Source organism: Phragmites australis, chromosome 20 (assembly GCF_958298935.1).
Source record: "Phragmites australis chromosome 20, lpPhrAust1.1, whole genome shotgun sequence".
Taxonomy (NCBI): domain Eukaryota; kingdom Viridiplantae; phylum Streptophyta; class Magnoliopsida; order Poales; family Poaceae; genus Phragmites; species Phragmites australis.
The window spans coordinates 6,443,702-6,462,057 of NC_084940.1; the positions used below are offsets into that span (position 1 = coordinate 6,443,702).

Sequence of the window (18,356 nt, forward strand, 5' to 3'; positions counted from 1 at the left end):
AGTGAGGGTGGAGCTAGAATTTGAACATAAGGGAGTGAAGTTCGTAGGTTAGAATTTCGCGTAACAAAGTATATCATGTCAGCAATGTCATTTTGAAGTAATTTCTTGTGAAGCCTAGTTCCATTTATATCACAACGATTTATATATGTAGACTAATATAATATCACGGTAAGTATAAAATTTTGAATTAGGAAATATATATTAAGTTGTTAGTGACAACCACTATGCCGAACCTCATTAACGGTTTCATATGTACTAATATTTATTTATTAACGTAAGAGATATTTGTTGTTAAGCTAGGGCATAAGCACGTATGACGTTACTCATTGAATTGATGCTTGTTCATATATGTTTAAAAACTAATGCTTTGGTATATGCCTAGGTTCTTTGCTTACTCGAGTTGTGCACATTAGACTCATCAATACTGTACTACAAGAATTAAAAACGAGAAACAAGCAAAGTTAATGATAAGTGGTGTGCCAATTTGTGAACATTAGACTCAAACAGTTTGCTAGCTGAATTAGAGCCAAGCTAATTAGGGGGGCCAGGTTAATAAGATCAGTGAAGTTAGCTAACCATAGGGGGACCTGACCCCTCGTCTCCGCCCCTGTGAACCGGCGACTGCATTTACCAGGTTGAAGCCACTAGTAACTACGAACAATCACAAGTTCACATCGAAAGCTCATAGTTAAACTTTACCAGTGTCGTCTTGCTCCCCTGGAATCAGTTGATTGATGATATTCAGACCTCTTCTAGTTGAACTTTGCGTTTAACTCAAAACCAGAAGATGCGCGAAGCACAACTGACAATCTTCAGCATTACACTACTCAGCAACCCAAAGAATTGTGTACGACTAGTATCTATGGTCAACATCAAGAAAGACAGATCCAACGACAAACTTCATTTCATCCTTGGACTAATCCTGAATCTCGATCACAGTTGGTCAAGTGTTAGCTTTTCCTCATGTTCTTTATCATCATAAAAGATGCTTGTTTTATAGCCTAGGGCGTCAGCAAACGTTTGCAACAGATGGAACTCGGATGGTGCAAGCAAAATCGATGGTGACATCAAGCTGAAGAAAAAAGGCACCTCTAAGATACATATGAATCGTACACTCGGCCACATCATGATCCCCAGAACATTAATGCAAACGAAGGAACTTAAAGATCAAAAAGCTCAACAAGGAAAAAGTACTTCCTGATTCTCATATGTACTTAAAAATAAACTGAATTAGATATGTAGAAAAGAACGTACGATTCAGATTGGACGCCAATATGGTCCAGCAAGGGAACATTTTGCAGATGCACCCATAAGCACATGTATATAGAAACAAGCATCTACAGATAACATGGATGCAGATCCATAAAACATTGAACAAGACTAGCGCTCTGAGATATCATGATCAGCATGGGTTTCAAAAAGGATAAATTTAAATGATTCTAATACTGAGAAACCATTGTCTCCTACAATAAGATCTTCATATAATGCATGTGTTTCATGGCAGCACTCTCAATTTTTGATAGATCATTTCCCTAGTTTTGACCATCCAACCACAGTAAGACTGACCTACAATTCATCCTCCTATTGAAAGCCAATTTGCCAGGCTTTGTTCAAGGGGTGATATGATCCAAAGATTCTCAATATGAGAACTAGTGTCAACATATAGATCCTGGATCATGAACCAAAATAACAAGAGCAGTTACATATTGAAGTGTAATACCCTATGTTGGGACTGGCCACAGTAAACCCAACTAGCTAGTCGATGTTTCCAATACTGAAAAAAGTTGTTTCATGTGTCCACTAAAATGGTAAACATGCCACAGTGAAAATTTTGCTTTGCTCTCAAATGTGTCATTTGCACTGGCACTAAAATTTTCAATTAGGAAACACACCTTTATCCATCCATAACATCCAGTTTCCTTAAAATCAGATACCAAAGAGTAGGTATGCTATTTACTCAACTGTAAAAGTCAATCAAGAAACCAGGAGAAATAAAATGCACTTAACCCTAGGTAAGGAAAAAAAATATAATATTACTTATGACCTTATTATCTTGACAAATAATGAGTTTCAGGCTGGTTGCGTAGCACGATATTCCAACATATATGTGGCTGAAAGGACTACGAAACGAATTAATGTTGAACAAAGCATTCATAATGGAGATGCATAAACCCCAACTTAACTAAGCATAGAAATGGTATACCATATAAAGCACAAGTTAGCACCTAAGCGACACAAGATACAATGGCCTACAAGAACAACAAGGAGAGGACCATCACTTCTTGTTCTACACCTAGATACTGACTGAGGCAAGGGCACCCTGTCCATGAAAGTTAATCACAGAAATTCTATCTAGAAACAAAAGACACTGTTCGTCCTTTTAACACTGTACTACTCACCACAAATCACCCATTACTCCTCAGTCAACCCTCCAGCGCATCAAGCAACATCTTCACCGTTTCCTTCATCAGTTCCATCCGGCGCAGCTGGTGTCTGATCTCTGTCAACCTGAACTTCCGCAGCTTTTCCTCTATCCCACGCGCTTTGGGGCCTTCAATCAGCTCAAAGGCCTTCTTGAAGGCCACCCCATTCGGGTGCTCCCGGGACAGATCCTCAACAGTCTCCCAAAGGTATGGAAATGCATCTTTTCCCTTCTCAAATTCAACTTTCCCTCTACTATTGGCATTCACAGCCCTAATCCCAGTCCCGTTTCCATTTGGCATAGTGATCGGCCTCAACCTCCTGTTCTTGTGGCCACGGTGATCCCTCCCGCTCTCCATACCCCCATCGCTCTCTCCACTCTCGTGCTCCTCTTCGCTCTCACCACCACCAGCATTCTCATACCCACCACCAGCACTACCTCCTACACCAGCATCAGCACTTGCCCCCCAAATCTTCTTGCCAAGCTCATAGACACTGTGGTCATGCGGGGTGGGCAAGTCTGGATCCCGCCCATTCTTGGCACGGGCTGCTAGTATGTGGTACTTCTGCTTGAGACGTCGTACCTTATCACTGAGCTGTGTGGTGGTAACCTTAACACTGAGCTGGCCACGGATAAGGCCATGGAGCTTACCAATGTCATGCATAGAGGCAGGGAGCACGCCACGCTTGGCACGGTACGCGACGAGGTCCCGCAGGATGACAAGCTCATCAACAGGGCTCCAGAGCCGCGACGGACGCTTAAGCTGCTCCACGGAGGACGGGACGGCGGCGCTGCGAGGGCGCTTAGGACGCGGCTCGGAGAAGGAGGGCACGGAGCGGCGGGGCGGGTCCATGGGGCGGGAGCTGATGGGCTTGATGGCGGCCGCCTCGGCGCGCGAGGGGCGCGGAGGCGGGAGCGGTGAGGCGTTGCCGTCGTCGGAATCGGCGCCGGCGCCAGCGCCGTCGTCGGCGTCGGACGCAGCGGGCGCCGCGAACCCGTCAGAGTCGGAGCCGGCGTCGGGGGAGAGCGAGCGGGAGCGGGAGCGGGAGCGCGGCTTGGGGCTCCTGGGCCTGCGCGACGGCGACACCGCGGCTTTCCCGGGGGAGGAGCGGTGGTCCGCGTCGGATCCTTCAGTGTCCGATCCGGCAGCGGCGGAGGCCTCGGCCACCGCGGACGCCGAGGCGGGGGCGGCTGCGGCCGCGGCGGACTTAGGGTTAGGGTTGGGTGGCGTCGTCTTGGACAGGGACGGGGAGGACGGTTGGTGGTGGGGCGCGTCCGCCTCCGCGTCGGAGGCCTCAGACCCTGACGCCGCCGCCGCCGCCGGGCGCTTCGTTGCCATGAGGGCGTCGGGGGAGGAAGCGTGTCGGGTCGGGGTGGTTGGTTCGGCTGGACGGTCGCGCTGGTGTGAATTGCGATTCTCTGTTGGCCGAGCCCGAGGCCACTCCCACTCTTGGGTTTGGTTGGGTCCTACCTGTACCGGTGATTTTTTTTTAAGGGCGGAGTGGGCCGAGTTGGTTCAGTGAGGTGCGTGTGTTTGACGAATCTTTTTATTTTTATATTTCGAAAATAAAAAATTAGACGTCCGTCGAAAAAAATTGAAGAACTAAGGCTACTGTCGCCGCCGGAAGCGTGACAGCATCTGTCATCCATCTCGCCGACGACAGGTTTAAAAAATAAATATGTTAAAATTCAAATAAACATGTGAATTTTTTTTTAAGTTAGATCTTATTATCATCTACATCACTGAATTTTTCATAACTATTTTAATAATATTTTGAATTTTAATAATATTTTGAATTTTTCATATCTACATCACTGAATTTTTTATTTTTAAACAAATCGATAGGTTAATGTTGTCTTTTCAACGGGCAACAATAGTTTCTGCAATTTTATCAAACTGATATCTATTTTTACAATTTTTTATATTCGAAATATAAAAAAAAACTCTGTGTTTGATTGGGGCGCTGAGAGGCTAGCACTGGGCAGTGGGCCCAGGGCAGCTGGACCTAGGCCGTAGCCTGGTTGTAGGGTTGGACCGTTGGGTCATGTTTCCTAACCAACCGAGTTGTCATTTTGTGCTTCACGTACCGTGTTCAGAGGAGTTTAGTGGTGCATTTTGGTAGCTGTACTTCATCACCGTGGTGCCAATCATGCCATGACCAGTGACTTTGGTTTGGTGGCAGCTTTAGCAAACTTCTACTGGTAATTTTCCTCTTTCCCCAGGATAGATAGGTTCTTTGTGTTCCTCGAAAAAAAGATAGGTTCTTCGTCTGAGATTTTGTGTTTGTGAAATTTACAATTTGGCTTTGCGTTGCAGATTTACTGGTGTATGCTTGTACCATTACTGGTATCTCAGTACTCTGAGGTGGGTACAGACTGCAGAGTGCATAAACGTTCCCAATCTCATACTCCCTCCATCCAAAACGCTACTTCCTCCGTTTCGTAATGTTTATTCATGGTCTCGAAAGTATTTGTCTCAAATTATTTGTTTATTACGGTAATCAAGGATGATTTATGATCTATTTTTCTGTTATGTCCTTAAATACATACATGCATTTACTTCAACGTTGATGAGTTAATGGCTCTTATCCTTAAATTTATTAGGGATAACATGGTTATTTCACTGTATTTTTTTACTCGATTTTAATATTTCTTAATTTGTACGTAATAGTGGGTGTGAACGAGTATTATGAAACGGAGGTAGTAAGAAGTATTCTCCTTCGATGATGGTACGAAGACGCCGCGCGCGAGCCCGCACGAGGACAATTCTATCCTCATTTAATATCGCGCAGTTCGCCGCGCCGCGACGCCTCGCTCGCCGCGGCACGACCCTTCGCTCCTTGCATGCGTCGCGCGTTTGCATGGATAGCTCGCTCCTGCGTCGCGCGTTTAGAGCTCCTGCATGCTCGCTCAAATTTAGCCCGCGCCTGCACTTGCATGGACGGCCTAAGCGCCCATGCCCGCGCTTGCATGGATGACCTAAGCTCCTGCATGTTCACTCAAATTTAGCCCGCGCCCCGCTTGCATGGATGACCTAAGCACCTGCATGCTCGCTCAAATTTAGCTCGCGCCCGCGTTTGCAAAATTTCGATGGATGCAAATTTGGCTCGAAGTGCTGCTATTCTTGTCCTATAAATGACCATTGCCCATATGCAAGGTAAATAGAGCCCATGGAGACGCCAGTATTTACATGAACAGGCAAATTAGCCACCATATGCTAGTAGATATGTAAGGAAGTATTGAGCTAGTAGATAGCGAGGGGGAGGAGCATGACAGAGATCTTCAATTTGAATTGAATGAAGGTGCCGATTGGGAGGAGCTCACAGCTTGTGCTATCGATTTAAATGAGTTGCCGAGTGTAGATGGTGGGTTTGTTTTGAAAATTTTCAGTTGGTTCAATTATCGTTTTGCCGTAACAGTACGTACTGAGATGAATCTCAATGTTGTTTTGTGGTGTCTTTTTTCATTTCCAGTCGATGATGGCAATAATGATTCAAATATTGCAAATTTGGGTGTAAGATGCTGGTGGCATCACCACAAGATTTGTCGGCCTCGTCGTCATTTCCATCCTTGGAATCCGGCACAATTATACTGTAGCCCATAGCAGTCGTCCTATCCTCGCCCACTGAGACATCCGCGCCCTCCCGGCGAGCTTAGTGCCCGCCACTAGATCGTCATCCATACCGGGCTCGTTGCTGCTTCCATCCTCGGAGTCTGGCACAATCATGTTATAGCCCACCACCATCGTCCTATCCTCGCCCACTGTGACATCCGTGCCTGGCGAACTCCACGACATTCGCGACTGGCGAGCTCCGCGCCTGCCTAAAGAACTCCGTGCCTGCTGCGAGATCATCGTCAATGTCGGCCTCATCGCTGCTTCCATCCTTGGAGTCTAGCACAATCATGCTATAGCCCACCGCCGTCGTCCTATCCTCGCCCACTGTGACATCCGTGCCCGACGAGCTCCGTGACATCAGCAACCAGCGAGCTCCGCACCCGTGTCCGCCCGACGAGCTCCATGCCCGCCACGAGATCATCGTCCATGCCGGCCTCGTCGCCACTTCCATCCTCGGAGTCCGGCACAATCATGATGTAGCCCACTGTCGTCGTCCTATCCTCGCCCACTGGGACATCCGCGCCTGGCGAGTTTCGTGCCCGTCGTGAGATCGTCGTCCATGCTGGCCTCATCGTCGCTTCCATCCTCAGAGTCCAGCACAATCATGCTGAAGCCCACCGCCGTCGTCCTATCCTCGCCAACTGCGACATTTGCGCTCGGCGAGCTACGCGACATCCGTGACCGGCGAGCTCCGTGCCCGCCACGAGATCGTCATCCATGCCAGCCTCATTGCCTCTTCCATCCTCGGAGTCCGGCACAATCATGCTATAGCCCACCGTTATCGTCCTATCCTCACGCCACTGTGGCATCCGCGCCCGACGAGCTCCGGACATCCGTGACCAGCGAGCTCCGCGCCCACGCCTGCGCCCGCCTGGCGAGCTCTGTGCCCTCTGCGAGATTGTCGTCCGTGTTGGCCTCATCGCCACTTCAATCCTCAGAATCCAACACAATCATGATGTAGCCCACCGTCGTCATCCTATCCTCGTCCATTGTGACATCCGCACCTGGCGAGCTCCACGACATCCACGACTGGCGAGCTCCGCGCCTTCTGTTATGGAGATGAGATAGAAAGAAGGGGTGCAGAACAGATACGCTTTGCTATGCCTCTACTTGTTTTCCACAGCACCTAGCTATATCGATGAGGAATGTGCATTCAACGAGGGGTATGACGGGAAGATGTACATGCGCCTTATAGTTCTAGACAAATTAAAAAAACGAATACGCTTTAGCGTTTTGGACGGAGGGAGTCCTACTAACTTGTCACTTCCACAATAGTTCGCACCATCAATGATAAGATGATTGCTTGCTAGGTGACTCTATCTTAGTTGTCTATTAATTAATTAAGAAGAAGCCCAAACTACTAGGTGACTCTTTCTGATCACTGTAGAACTGAATGGGACCTTGCAAAGTTGCAATTCCTGATGATAATGCCGTGTTGTCATCTGATGCAAGCGCTCCAGTAAAAAAGCTTGAGAAAGTAGACAGGAAACACTGCAATCTGCTCCTTTGGACGAGAGTTTTGGCTGGTGAAGTGAAACAGTAGCGCCAACGATGCCAATCTTATCCAAGTGCGTGTGCTCCGATATGTTTTGTTATCCGCATCAATCCATCGGGAGGATGCAGTCATGTTCGGAACTGAAACCGTTTGTTGAGACAAACATCTATTATATCGAAATTGGCTTCATTTCGGTTACAAGAAAAAAAAGGAGGCACGCCTATCACATCAGTTGTCTTTAATTCAAAACGATTCTAGCATCCAAAAACCGAAAACTATCCCACTGAAATTGTACAGTTCACCAGAAACAAGTAAAGCATTAGTGTTCCTCAGATTTACAGCCTGGCCAATCGGCACCGGTAACAGTTCCATAATAATCAGAATCACAACTCATCATTTACTGGGGAATTATCGCCCATGAGCTCATCGAGGGAGAATTCATCCTCTTCGATGATCTCTCCATCTTTGCCGTCCCATGGCTCAGATTGAACTACTGTCGGGGCACCATTCAGAGGAAGATTTCCCTTGCCGCCGCGCCCTGCTTCCTTCACAAACTCACTGCAAGAGAGTTTGTTGTTAGTCATCTGCAAATGAGCTTAAATACCAACTGGAAAGGAACTTACGTGATCTCATCGCGCTGGAAAGCACTGCGAAGTGGAGCATATGCGCCTTTCTTCACATTGAGAGCAACCATGGCTGGATAGCCATAGCCACCCACTCCAACCTGCTTCTCGAGCTCAGCTTGCTTGCCAGCAGCTGTCCAGACAAAACTGCAAGGCAAAAGTATACCGGCTCAGGATGTCTACTTAAAGAAAAAGGAGAGTGTTCAAGGAAGAAGTGATTGCATCAGATGATTTTGTTGAGGCTAACTTTTCTGCATAGAAAATTCCACACTGCAGAGTAGCTTGCCCAGTTTATAGTTAGAAATATCAACTTATAAATTTTGCTCACTAAAGGTTACTAAGTTTCTTGTTTCAAGGCTATATTTTAGTATTTAAAAAATGCAACAGTTACTGTCGAATGCCAATATTAATGTTTCTTTTTACCAGTCCACTAAAGGAAACTACTGTATTGATTTAACTGTTGATTTCCCCCTTTTTTGAAAGTGATGACCCAAAGACGCATTTTGGTAAAGTCCACATAATTAGTTCAGCTGGCACTTGCCTGTATGGACTCTTTTTAAAGTTTTCGGCGATGGATAATAGGAGCTCAAGGTACTTGTTTCTTCCTTCTGCCTTTGAATCAAGGATGTCAGGAAGGAATGATACAAAGCAAATGGCAGCAGAAGCACACTTCTCTTCCATGACATCCTACAGAAGCCAAGCCCTCTTATCAAACATCAGCCGTAGACTAAATGGTCACTAGAAATTTTGTCAGTATAATGAAGGCTTAGTCTTACTGGGCCAGTCAACTCAGAAACTTCCGCTGGACCAGAGTTGGCTTCCAACTGCTCCAATGCAAAGGACTCGATGGCAGATGCAACTCTAGCCCCTTGGTAGGGAAATGGGCTCTCCTTATCAGCACCAAATACCAAAATAGTTGGAAAGCCTTCTACCTTGTACTTACTCATCAAGGACTGCAAAATACAAAAGTCGAATAATAGTAAATTAGTAATACTTTGCACAAGTGGTACTTGGGAAAGAAGTGTAAAGAGGTATATAGTTTGCCATGCATGCATGCTTTTGAAAGGTGAAGTTTCAACTTTCTATACTGTACTCATATATTTCTGAGCTCTTGCCAATATGCATTTAGATGTCCAAAATCATTTGGCTTATCATCATGAGAAAGTGGCATTTGAAACAAGTGGATGAGATAAGATCCCAATCAAATGGCTTATGGATTAAGTTATGTCAATGGAACTTTACTTGATGCAGCTTTTTAATAGAAGACTAGCTTATGTGCTTAGCAGACTCCAATATTTGTCCACGCTGCAACTACGACCCTAGGGCTCTAACGCTAAACTTATTTCATTATAAAATGTGAATGACTTAAAAAAATTCACAATCCTTCATTGTACTCCTGGTGATCACCAAAATGGCAAGATCTCAGCAGGAATTTCTAACTAAAGAATACCATTATAGCTTTATAGGCATTTTTCGCTAGTAAGCAGCTTGGGAATACAATGAAAGTTCTGAAGAGATTGATAGGTATGGGCAATACATTGAAAGATGCAACCCAGACTATTGGCAGAGATTATTTTGACAAAAAGCCTAAAAGTAGGGGTAAGGGATGCATACAAAACATAATTTCATTACCAAAAGAAAACAATAAGCTCAAAGAACAAATAAAGACGTACCTTTTCAGCATCACAATCAACATGGCCTAGCTTCACTTGGCCCTTCAAGTTCTTTGCGGCCTTTTTCCATTCAGGTGCCAATTTCTTGCAGTGCCCACACCTAAACAAATAGGAGACAAACAGTGAATTTAGTTAGCAGGATTCACCTATTACATTCAATGGACTAGGTACCGGAAAAGGAAATTCAAGACATCAGCGAACCAATGAAAGTTGCCATCCCTGATAACAATTAACATGAATAGGAACAATTAAAAAGATTGGAAGCTTAATCTCAACAACCAAAGCAAGCAAGATTCCATTAGACACATGCGCTCCATATGTTGATAAAGGAAAGTAGTGTAGAAGATAACTTCCAACATTAATTTGTGAGCTATTGTGGTCTAGTCAAAGGTAGACCTCAGATATGTTTTCAACCAATATCATTAACTGAATCTGATGTGGTTTGGTCAACATCTTATATGTTATATATGTGTGTCAAACTTCTGAAGCCCTCACAGTTAATCAAGAATATTGTAGAACATATAATAGTAATGGAAAAATGATAAGCTAAATAACATGAACTTAAGGGCAATGCCCTAAAATGCACATAGTAAGAGATGACTAAAATTGTACACAACTCTGTGCAACCTTTTTGTTTTTCCTTCTCTTCTATTGGAGATATAATCAGATGCCAAATGCTAGTAAAGAATATAAAGTCATCCAAATTACATGGTGAACAGTTCATGTTCATTAAGATACATACCATGGTGCAAAGAATTCCACAATCCAAAGGTCCTTATTTTTTATGACGAGTTCATCAAAGTTCTGTGAATTTAATTCTATTGATACACTTGGTTCACTTTTCTCACTTGAACCACCAGATGTCTTGCCACTTGACCCTGCTGATGCCTTACCATTCAACCTATCTCTAAGAAGGGCCTTGACCTATGAATAGCAGAACACACACAGAATTAGCGCTATGCATTGACCGCCTCAATGCTCACTAGGCAAGAACTTCATAAGTTAGAGGCATTGATTAGGATAGCCATATGTTTTAAAAGAAGTAAACAGCACAATCAAGTACTTATCAACGAAACTATTTTCAGCCAGTAGAAAGAAAACAGTTGTTTTTATGGTACAATTTCCTGTACAGATAAGTCATTTATGTTAGAACTCAGCAGACTGTTCTGAGCTACAGGAGCTAAATGGTTTGTGGAAAGCATAGAGTGCCTTCAGAAAAATGGGGTTTGCACAAAGCAGGAAATGTCTTTAGGGAAAAAGGACAGCAAAAGCGTAAGTCATACCTAATTACCTATTACTCCTATAAAAGTGACTGAAATATATCCAACGAACAAATATAAGAAAAAAAAATGTCCATCTAAGTAGGGTTCGATGCAACAAACCTGCGACAGAGCAAATTCTACAATTGGCTTTATATCTCTTGCTCCTTGATAATCGACTGGAGGTTTACCAGGGGCAAACACCTTTATAGTTGGAAATCCTCTGATTCCATATTCCTGCCAAAAAAAAGAGACATCACGCATCAGCAAATATCAACTCAATTGATAACATTCCATGCACAAATCTATAAATGTTAAGTGTGCAAGTCAGATCAAATTTGTCGTCGTCAATTTGGCATTACTTCAGTCCAGAGAACTATTTGGAGAAGTGAAACAAAAGACTTATCAACCTATAGTAAAAGAGAAGGTACTCTAATCTAGTGTCTTTTTACCAGAATTAGTTTCAATCAAACTATTCACCCCCAAGTCTTTCTCAGTATGCTTCACTATAGCATCAAAATCATTTCATTGCAGCTACATCAGCACAGGTATGTTGCATTTCACACTTAAACCAGTCTTCCGTGCTTTCCCACAGGGAGGGTGCTTATTGCATCAGACAATTGTTTGTTAGGGTTAATTCGTCTTATGGGTGTTTTAAGAGCCACATTAGCGATAAATTCCTATCAAAACAATAACATAATCCGTAAACCAAAATATACATTGAACACCAAAACAGATAAAATTCTGGACAAAACAGAATTTCATCAGATTATCATTTAATTGCACAATTCTTTGCCTTTCAACCCTACAGGTGCGGGTCTCCATATCAAGCAGATTCAATCCAACAGAAATTAGAAACCAGACACAAACTGCTATTGTCTAATAGACTAATTAAAGGAACCTAGAAACAAAATACCAAATCCTGATAAGCACCGCTTAAACTGTACCATTCTTCAGCAAAATTCTGAAGTCTTACATGAAATTTACGGGGCAGAAGTAAGATTGGTGGTTTCATCAATACAAATGGAACCAGAAATTTTTCCTCTGGCCCTGAAAAAAATTACTGAACAGAAGAACAACATTCCACATTCTTCCTAATTACAACAGTTTGGTACGCACAGAAATTTGGTATGAATTCTAACTCATATACAGTGTCAAGCTTTCCCAAACAAACAAAAAAACTTGACAATTTAGATGTAAGTGCTGCCAATAAATTTGAGATTCTTAGCCTTAATCCACCAAACAAGTGCCACAATGAACAAAACCTGTCCCAGATTTAACATTTGGATATCGAATCCAACTGGAATTGGTATGCTGCGTGCACCAGTAAGCAGTTATCACCTCATTGACCAAATTACTGTGCAATCGCAGCAACTGATGCCGAGATCACTCCACTGAACAAGCAGATCAGCACGCGCACGCGTGGACAAATCCCAAGTAAACGACAGGGTCAAACAGGAGGCACGCTCACCTGCGCGAGAGCCTGGTGCGCGTCGGCATCGAGCGCTGCGACCGTAGCAACACCCTTGAGCACGCCGGCGGCCTTCTCCCAGGCGGGCGCCAGCTGCTTGCAATGCCCGCACCACGGCGCGAAGAACTCCACCAGCACCACGCCGTTGGCGTTCAGCACCTGCGCGCACCACAGGAGAAACGCACCACGCCCGTCAGAGAGAACCGAAAATGGAGGCGCCGATCTGGTGGCGGAGGGGGTAGCGGAAGGCGAGTGAGACCTTGGATTTGAAGCTGTTGGGGTTGAGCTGGAGGACGGGGGAGCCGGCAGAGTACAGCGCGGCGGCCGGAGACGCGGCGGCCGCGGCGGCGAGGACGAGCGCAGCGAGGAAGGCGGGAGGCATGGCGGAGTCGCGAAGCTTCTGGAAGCGGGGGAGGAGGCAACAGCAGTAGCGATCATCGGCCTCGTCGCGGAGCTGCGATTTAAGCCTGCTTCCTCGACGAGGCGACGGACGCGTGTGAGCACCAATGGAGAGGCTCCACGTCGGAGCCTGGACACGTCTGCACCGGGACCCGCAGTTCACGTCGGAGCCTGGGCTCTATACGCGAAATGTGGGCCGAAAGGCTTTCTCAAAGAAGGACACCGAAGAACATCTCAATATGGTCTGAGTTGGGCTAGCTTACGAGGAGATCGGCCATGTCAGCCCATTCATACGAGAAAGTGATCCAAGCATGCAACCTGTAGCAGAGTTAATTATGATAGGCCTAGTTGTTGACGACATAGAAGGTTTTTCACACCAGTATCTACAGTACTTGATGCTAGGATGACTGGAGTCATGGAGCTTCTCAGGTTTCCAGATCCAGGGTTTGAGCAAGAAGCTTGTTGTGGGGTAAGATTGGGAACATGACTGTTTTGGGTCATATTAAGCAGGTTGTGTGGAGAGAGGGATGGAGAGGTATCTAAACGAGTCCTTCTGGTCGCAGAATCACAGCTGTTCTGCAGATATCACTAACAGACCAGGGATCACGATCGAGTCAGTACCTAGAAGTGTGAATGTGTGACACACTATTGGAATAGTGGCAACTACGTACGTCATATATATAAAATCAATAATATTATAATAGATAAAAAAATTTATAAAAAATAATTAAAAAACAAAAAACTGAGGATACATACCTTTTTAGTAGAAAGAAATAATTATGTATTAATATTTTTTAACGATATTAGCATCTATTAATTGTAGTTTTTCAAATTGATTGGAAACTTCTAAACAATTGAGATATGAGGAGACGGGAGACCAATTTTGATTGTGAACCGTTTAATCGTGTTAGATGTATTGTGGAGATCGTTCGAATCTGTTATAACTCGTCCTATTTTATAAGAGTATAAATATAGATATAGAAACCCAATGGTGAATATATGACAAACAACTATCGTATGTTTAAGAATGGAATGTAAATAATGAGATATTGTTAGTATTTTTAGAAGGAGAAACGAAGTCTAACTTTGCATGATAACTATTTGATTAACTCGGGTGAACAGTGAAGAGCGATCGAATCTACTATAACTCGTATATTTTATAGGAGTATAGATAAAAATAATGAAGAGCATTATAGTACGGATGTGTCACAAGCTATGCCAATATGTCATGTCTTAACCGGATGGTCCAGATCTTCGAAGATACGGGCACACGCACAAAAACACATCCTTGTTGAAGATGATCACATCGTCGCCCGGGTTGTAGAACGACGTGATGGACATCCTGTTCCTGTAGGTCTGCGCCACACCCGGTGCAGCACGCGCTCGTACCTGCCGTTGGTGATCACCTCTAGCTGGTCGCCAAGGTTGACCACGATGGTGTGGCGCGTGGGTGGCACGTCCACCCACTCGCCGTCCTTGAGCAGCTGGAGCCCGCCCATGCGGGCATCCTGGAACAACAGGATGATGCTGTCGGCGTCCGTGTGGGCGCGCAGGCCCTTCGCAAGGTCCGGCCACGGGCACGGCGGGCAGCTGCTGACCTAGTGACCTTGGCACCGAAGGTGGGGCGCTCCCTTGCTGGGGCCGCAGAAGGCCCACGCGAGGCAGCCTTCTCCAGGACAAAGTTCTTGCATAACAGGTCCAGCAGTCGCTCCACCAGCTGCTCCAGCTCGACGGCGAACCGCATCATCACCCGCCTGTAATAATAGGATCCAATTTGGGGAATGTTCAAGTTGTTGGCATGGAAGTTTGAATGAGTATGATATTGTCAGGTTCAAAGTAGATGTCAAGGACCTAGAGAAAATACCTGACTACTTTGAATTTGCACAAAAAAAAACCTTATTTGTATGACATATTTTTTGAGGTAGAATCTATTATGGTGGAGGGTGGTCCAATACCCGAGTATGTTATAATATCATCATTGGATAAGAGTAAGGCAATGACACGGCTTGAATAAGAAATAAGGTTAATCACCAAAAGGTGACTTGAAAGATACTGCTAATGTTGTGGAACAGGGTAAAAGCAAGGTTGTGAGTACCAGAGATGACCGTTTCAGGACCTCTCAATCCATGAAGGTGGAAGCAGACAGACAGTTAGCCCCAAAGTTGCAACAAGCTTAATTTGTGTGGGAACATAGCAAGAATGAGTTGAACGAGGGTAATCTAGTGAAAGGCTATACAAATTTAGATGCTGAATCAGTTGGGGGAGACAAAGAAGATGAGCAAGTTTATATGGAAGAGGATGCAAGAAAGGTTCAAATTACAGGGAGTGGAGATGAGACAAACTCAAATTCCACTTCTTTTGGCAGGCCATTGGGGACTACTGTCTCATCTATGGAGAAAGTGGGAGGGCTTGGAACACATCAGATGGTTGAATTTGGAATTTGAAGAAAAAGTTGATCAACAACAGAACAAAAAGACAGAGGAGGTAACCCAAAAGGAAGAGGAAACAAAAGCACCTAGAAGGTGCTCTGCATTTTAGGGCCAGGAGGTCGCGCTAGTTCCTTTCTTTGGTGAACGCATGTCTCTGACTGTGGGCCCGATGGCCTCATGCCGAAGAGCTTGTATGTGTTGCAGCTTTGGGACCATGAGATAGGGGCATGGCGTACTATTTCATGGGAGTATGTGACATGCATATGTGAGGAACGGTGACCTTTTAAGAGGAAAAAATTAGGATACTTAGAAACTATTTGGTTCTAAAAATTTTATAAGATAAATCTATTTTAAATTATATCTAAATATACTCTAGGTTTATCTAGTGTGTCTACTCTACCGTTTAAGAGGATTACAATATACTCTAGCAAGGTAAAAATTGCAAGTAAATAAATGTGAAAATGTAAATAAGGTAGAGAGACAAATTTGGCATAAAAGATTTTTATCTCGTGATATCAATCGCATAAATACCACCCCTAGTCTATGTTGGAGCTTCACAAAAGATATGCTCCCGGTCGGCACCCGGTCATGACTATTGAGCCACCAAGTCACCAAAGTAAGGTCACATCACTAGCTACAACTCACTCTAGGGTCTCCTTGATTTCTGCGCTCATGGACGGGGCAGTTGCAGTTCAGCATGCAGGGCTATACTCGGGTCAACCTCCCAAGTCGCCTTCTTGCGACCCTTCTACTCGAGAGCGTCTGTGTCCGTGGCTCATTGAACTAGCACCTTGCCAGCTGGGGGGCCTATAGGCGCCAGGATTGTTCCTCGAGCAACTTGGATTTGAGTCGCATCAAGTATGGTCATAACCTGATTAACCATAGAGGTTAAACGATTCACCGGATCCAACTTCGGAAGAGATCCCAGAATCATATGGGCTTTCTGGACATTAGCATCTTGAGTGCTAAAAACGTCAGTGCCGAGGCTCGGTTGTGATCGAGCTGATAAAGCCTTATGATGGCTGCACTGAGGGAGTTCGTTCCTCGATCTCGGGAACGATGCTAGTGGAGGTGTGCCTACTGGAAGCCATCGTTGAAGACCAAGAGGCGTCGTTCTTCCTGTGGCTTGTCGATGATCGATGGTATCAGGAGTGTATAGATCTCTGACTGCAGATGTCATCGGTGGTATATCTCCAACGTTGCCAGCGTTAGCAGCCGTTGCAGCTGGATCCTCGAGGATTATTGTGCCATTATTCACCATGGCGTTTGGATCTACCGACATCGGATTGGCAGATGGGACCTTAGTTCCTCTAGCCATAAACACGAATCGATCCGTTCAGCTTCTCTGGCTGTCAACAGAGCCGTCGTCACCACTCACGTCGCTATCGGTGTCCATGAACTGCAGAACATTAGGCTTCTTAGGATCCCATTTAAGGTGACCCACCTCGCGGTACATGTCCAATAGGTTGGACTTGAGAATACCGATGGGGATCCGTCCACCCTAATCATCCTAGCGGAAAATTATAGTTCCGAACGTGATATCCAATCCGGCCGGAGGCAATTCGAGAGCAATCGCTAGCAACTCAAAGCAGTTGTAGAAGCTGGTGCCGGAGAATCCGGTGTGAATGTGCACTCGAGACATAGGATCCTAAAAAGTAGAAGATTCCTACCTGTCGCACCAACTATCGAGGGTTTTTTCCCTGATAATATGTCTATAAGAATAACAGGGTTGTCTTCATGATCCAGGAATCGAATAATAGACGAGGCACACACGATATATACAGGTTCAGTCCCTTGATTGAAGTAATACCTTACGTCCTGTGTGGTTGATGATGTATCTGTATTCACTCAAGTACAGATAATGTATCTAGATCTATTACAAGGAGTAGATGAGATCTAAACTAGACTAATGATGAAGTCACCGAGTATCTCCTGTGGCCCTAGTGCTTGCGTCGAGTTGCAGATGAGTTGTGTTCCTCTAGAAAAAGAGTATCTCTTCGGGGGTTTAGGTCCCCGCCTTATATAGGGTCTTGTATTGTCTCTTATCTCACTGTAGTCGATAGTGAGTCATTTATCTTGTCTAAAAAAAGGATAAGATAAATCCGACTGGAATGCTAGTTGTTCTTGAGTTGGTAACCAATCGAGATCTTTCTAGTATGTGCATTTTGGATTTTCAAAGTATCAGGTACCGCAGTTTCGGTTCCGTAATATTCGAAGTTGTTAAGCATGCACACAATATAACTTATCCGTATATGGTATATACTTTATACGTATATACCCTATAGTTAAATAACCTATGGATCTTCTGAAGGTCTAAGGATGTTAGATTTAGATTGCATGAATGTAAACTTGCTACGCAAATAGTTGTGGAAACTGGATAGTGAAGAAGGCCTTTGGCAACCGATCTTGAGAAATAAATATCTCAGAAATCAGACCTTGTTACAAGCTAAAGTTAAATCAGGGGTGGCGGCAGTGCGCCGGGAGCCAGCCTGCACCTCGCCATGTCGCGCTCGTGGCCCCCGCCGGGGCGTGCCTTGCGAATCAGCCGGTGCGCCGTGCCAAGCCACTAGCCACGCCGTGGCGCGGTGCGATACGGCAGGGCGCCGCATGCACGATCGCATCCTTGCTTCCCACGCACGACGTGGAGAATCTAAGGCGCGGTGTGGCCCGGACAGAGGAGCTAGCGGCGCGCGCGTACGTACGCACGTACGTTCGCGGGAGCCAGAGGCGCGGCGGCCGGCATGATTAGTCCGACCAACCGCCGCGCGCGGGCGGCGTCCATCGGGGTTCGGCGTCGCCTCGGCAGCCTAGCTATTGATGCCTGGGCGAGGTGGCTGGTCCATGTCACGTTCCATCGTGCATGGGTGGCAGGCAGATCGCGTCGCGGAATGCTCGCGCGTGGACCCGGATAGAGCGCGACAAACATTCTGGGTGAACGAAGGGACCAGCCGTGTAGAGCTAGAGTGGAC

The 18,356-nt window shown here is 45.3% G+C and overlaps 2 protein-coding genes and 1 pseudogene across 2 annotated transcripts; all 3 read right to left on the minus strand.

Annotated features, from left to right (window-relative positions):
• Positions 1-2,138: 2,138 nt before the first annotated feature.
• On the minus strand, positions 2,139-3,869 carry LOC133902242 (STOREKEEPER protein-like). The gene has a single exon (XM_062343851.1). The coding sequence runs from the start codon at positions 3,759-3,761 to the stop codon at positions 2,424-2,426; it is 1,338 nt and encodes a 445-aa protein (XP_062199835.1). The 5' UTR covers positions 3,762-3,869; the 3' UTR covers positions 2,139-2,423.
• A 3,831-nt stretch (positions 3,870-7,700) lies between these two features.
• LOC133902312 (protein disulfide isomerase-like 2-3) lies at positions 7,701-13,041 on the minus strand. The gene is made up of 9 exons (XM_062343911.1): positions 12,819-13,041; positions 12,560-12,718; positions 11,212-11,325; positions 10,572-10,753; positions 9,830-9,929; positions 8,933-9,109; positions 8,698-8,843; positions 8,157-8,303; positions 7,701-8,091 (listed from the first exon to the last, which is right to left on the minus strand). The coding sequence occupies exons 1-9, from the start codon at positions 12,939-12,941 to the stop codon at positions 7,917-7,919; spliced, it is 1,323 nt and encodes a 440-aa protein (XP_062199895.1). The 5' UTR covers positions 12,942-13,041; the 3' UTR covers positions 7,701-7,916.
• Positions 13,042-14,191: 1,150 nt separating this feature from the next.
• On the minus strand, positions 14,192-15,328 carry LOC133901408 (1-aminocyclopropane-1-carboxylate oxidase 1-like; annotated as a pseudogene).
• Positions 15,329-18,356: the final 3,028 nt, after the last annotated feature.

Coding starts and splice junctions, on each gene's coding strand:
- LOC133902242 (XM_062343851.1), bottom strand. CDS start 3,761: ATGGCAACGAAGCGCCCGGCGGCGGCGGCGGCGTCAGGGTCTGAGGCC.
- LOC133902312 (XM_062343911.1), bottom strand. CDS start 12,941: ATGCCTCCCGCCTTCCTCGCTGCGCTCGTCCTCGCCGCCGCGGCCGCC. Junction 12,719..12,818: donor CCAACAGCTTCAAATCCAAG/GTCTCACTCGCC, acceptor TGGTGCGCGCAG/GTGCTGAACGCCAACGGCGT. Junction 8,304..8,697: donor TTTAAAAAGAGTCCATACAG/GCAAGTGCCAGC, acceptor TTTGCCTTGCAG/TTTTGTCTGGACAGCTGCTG.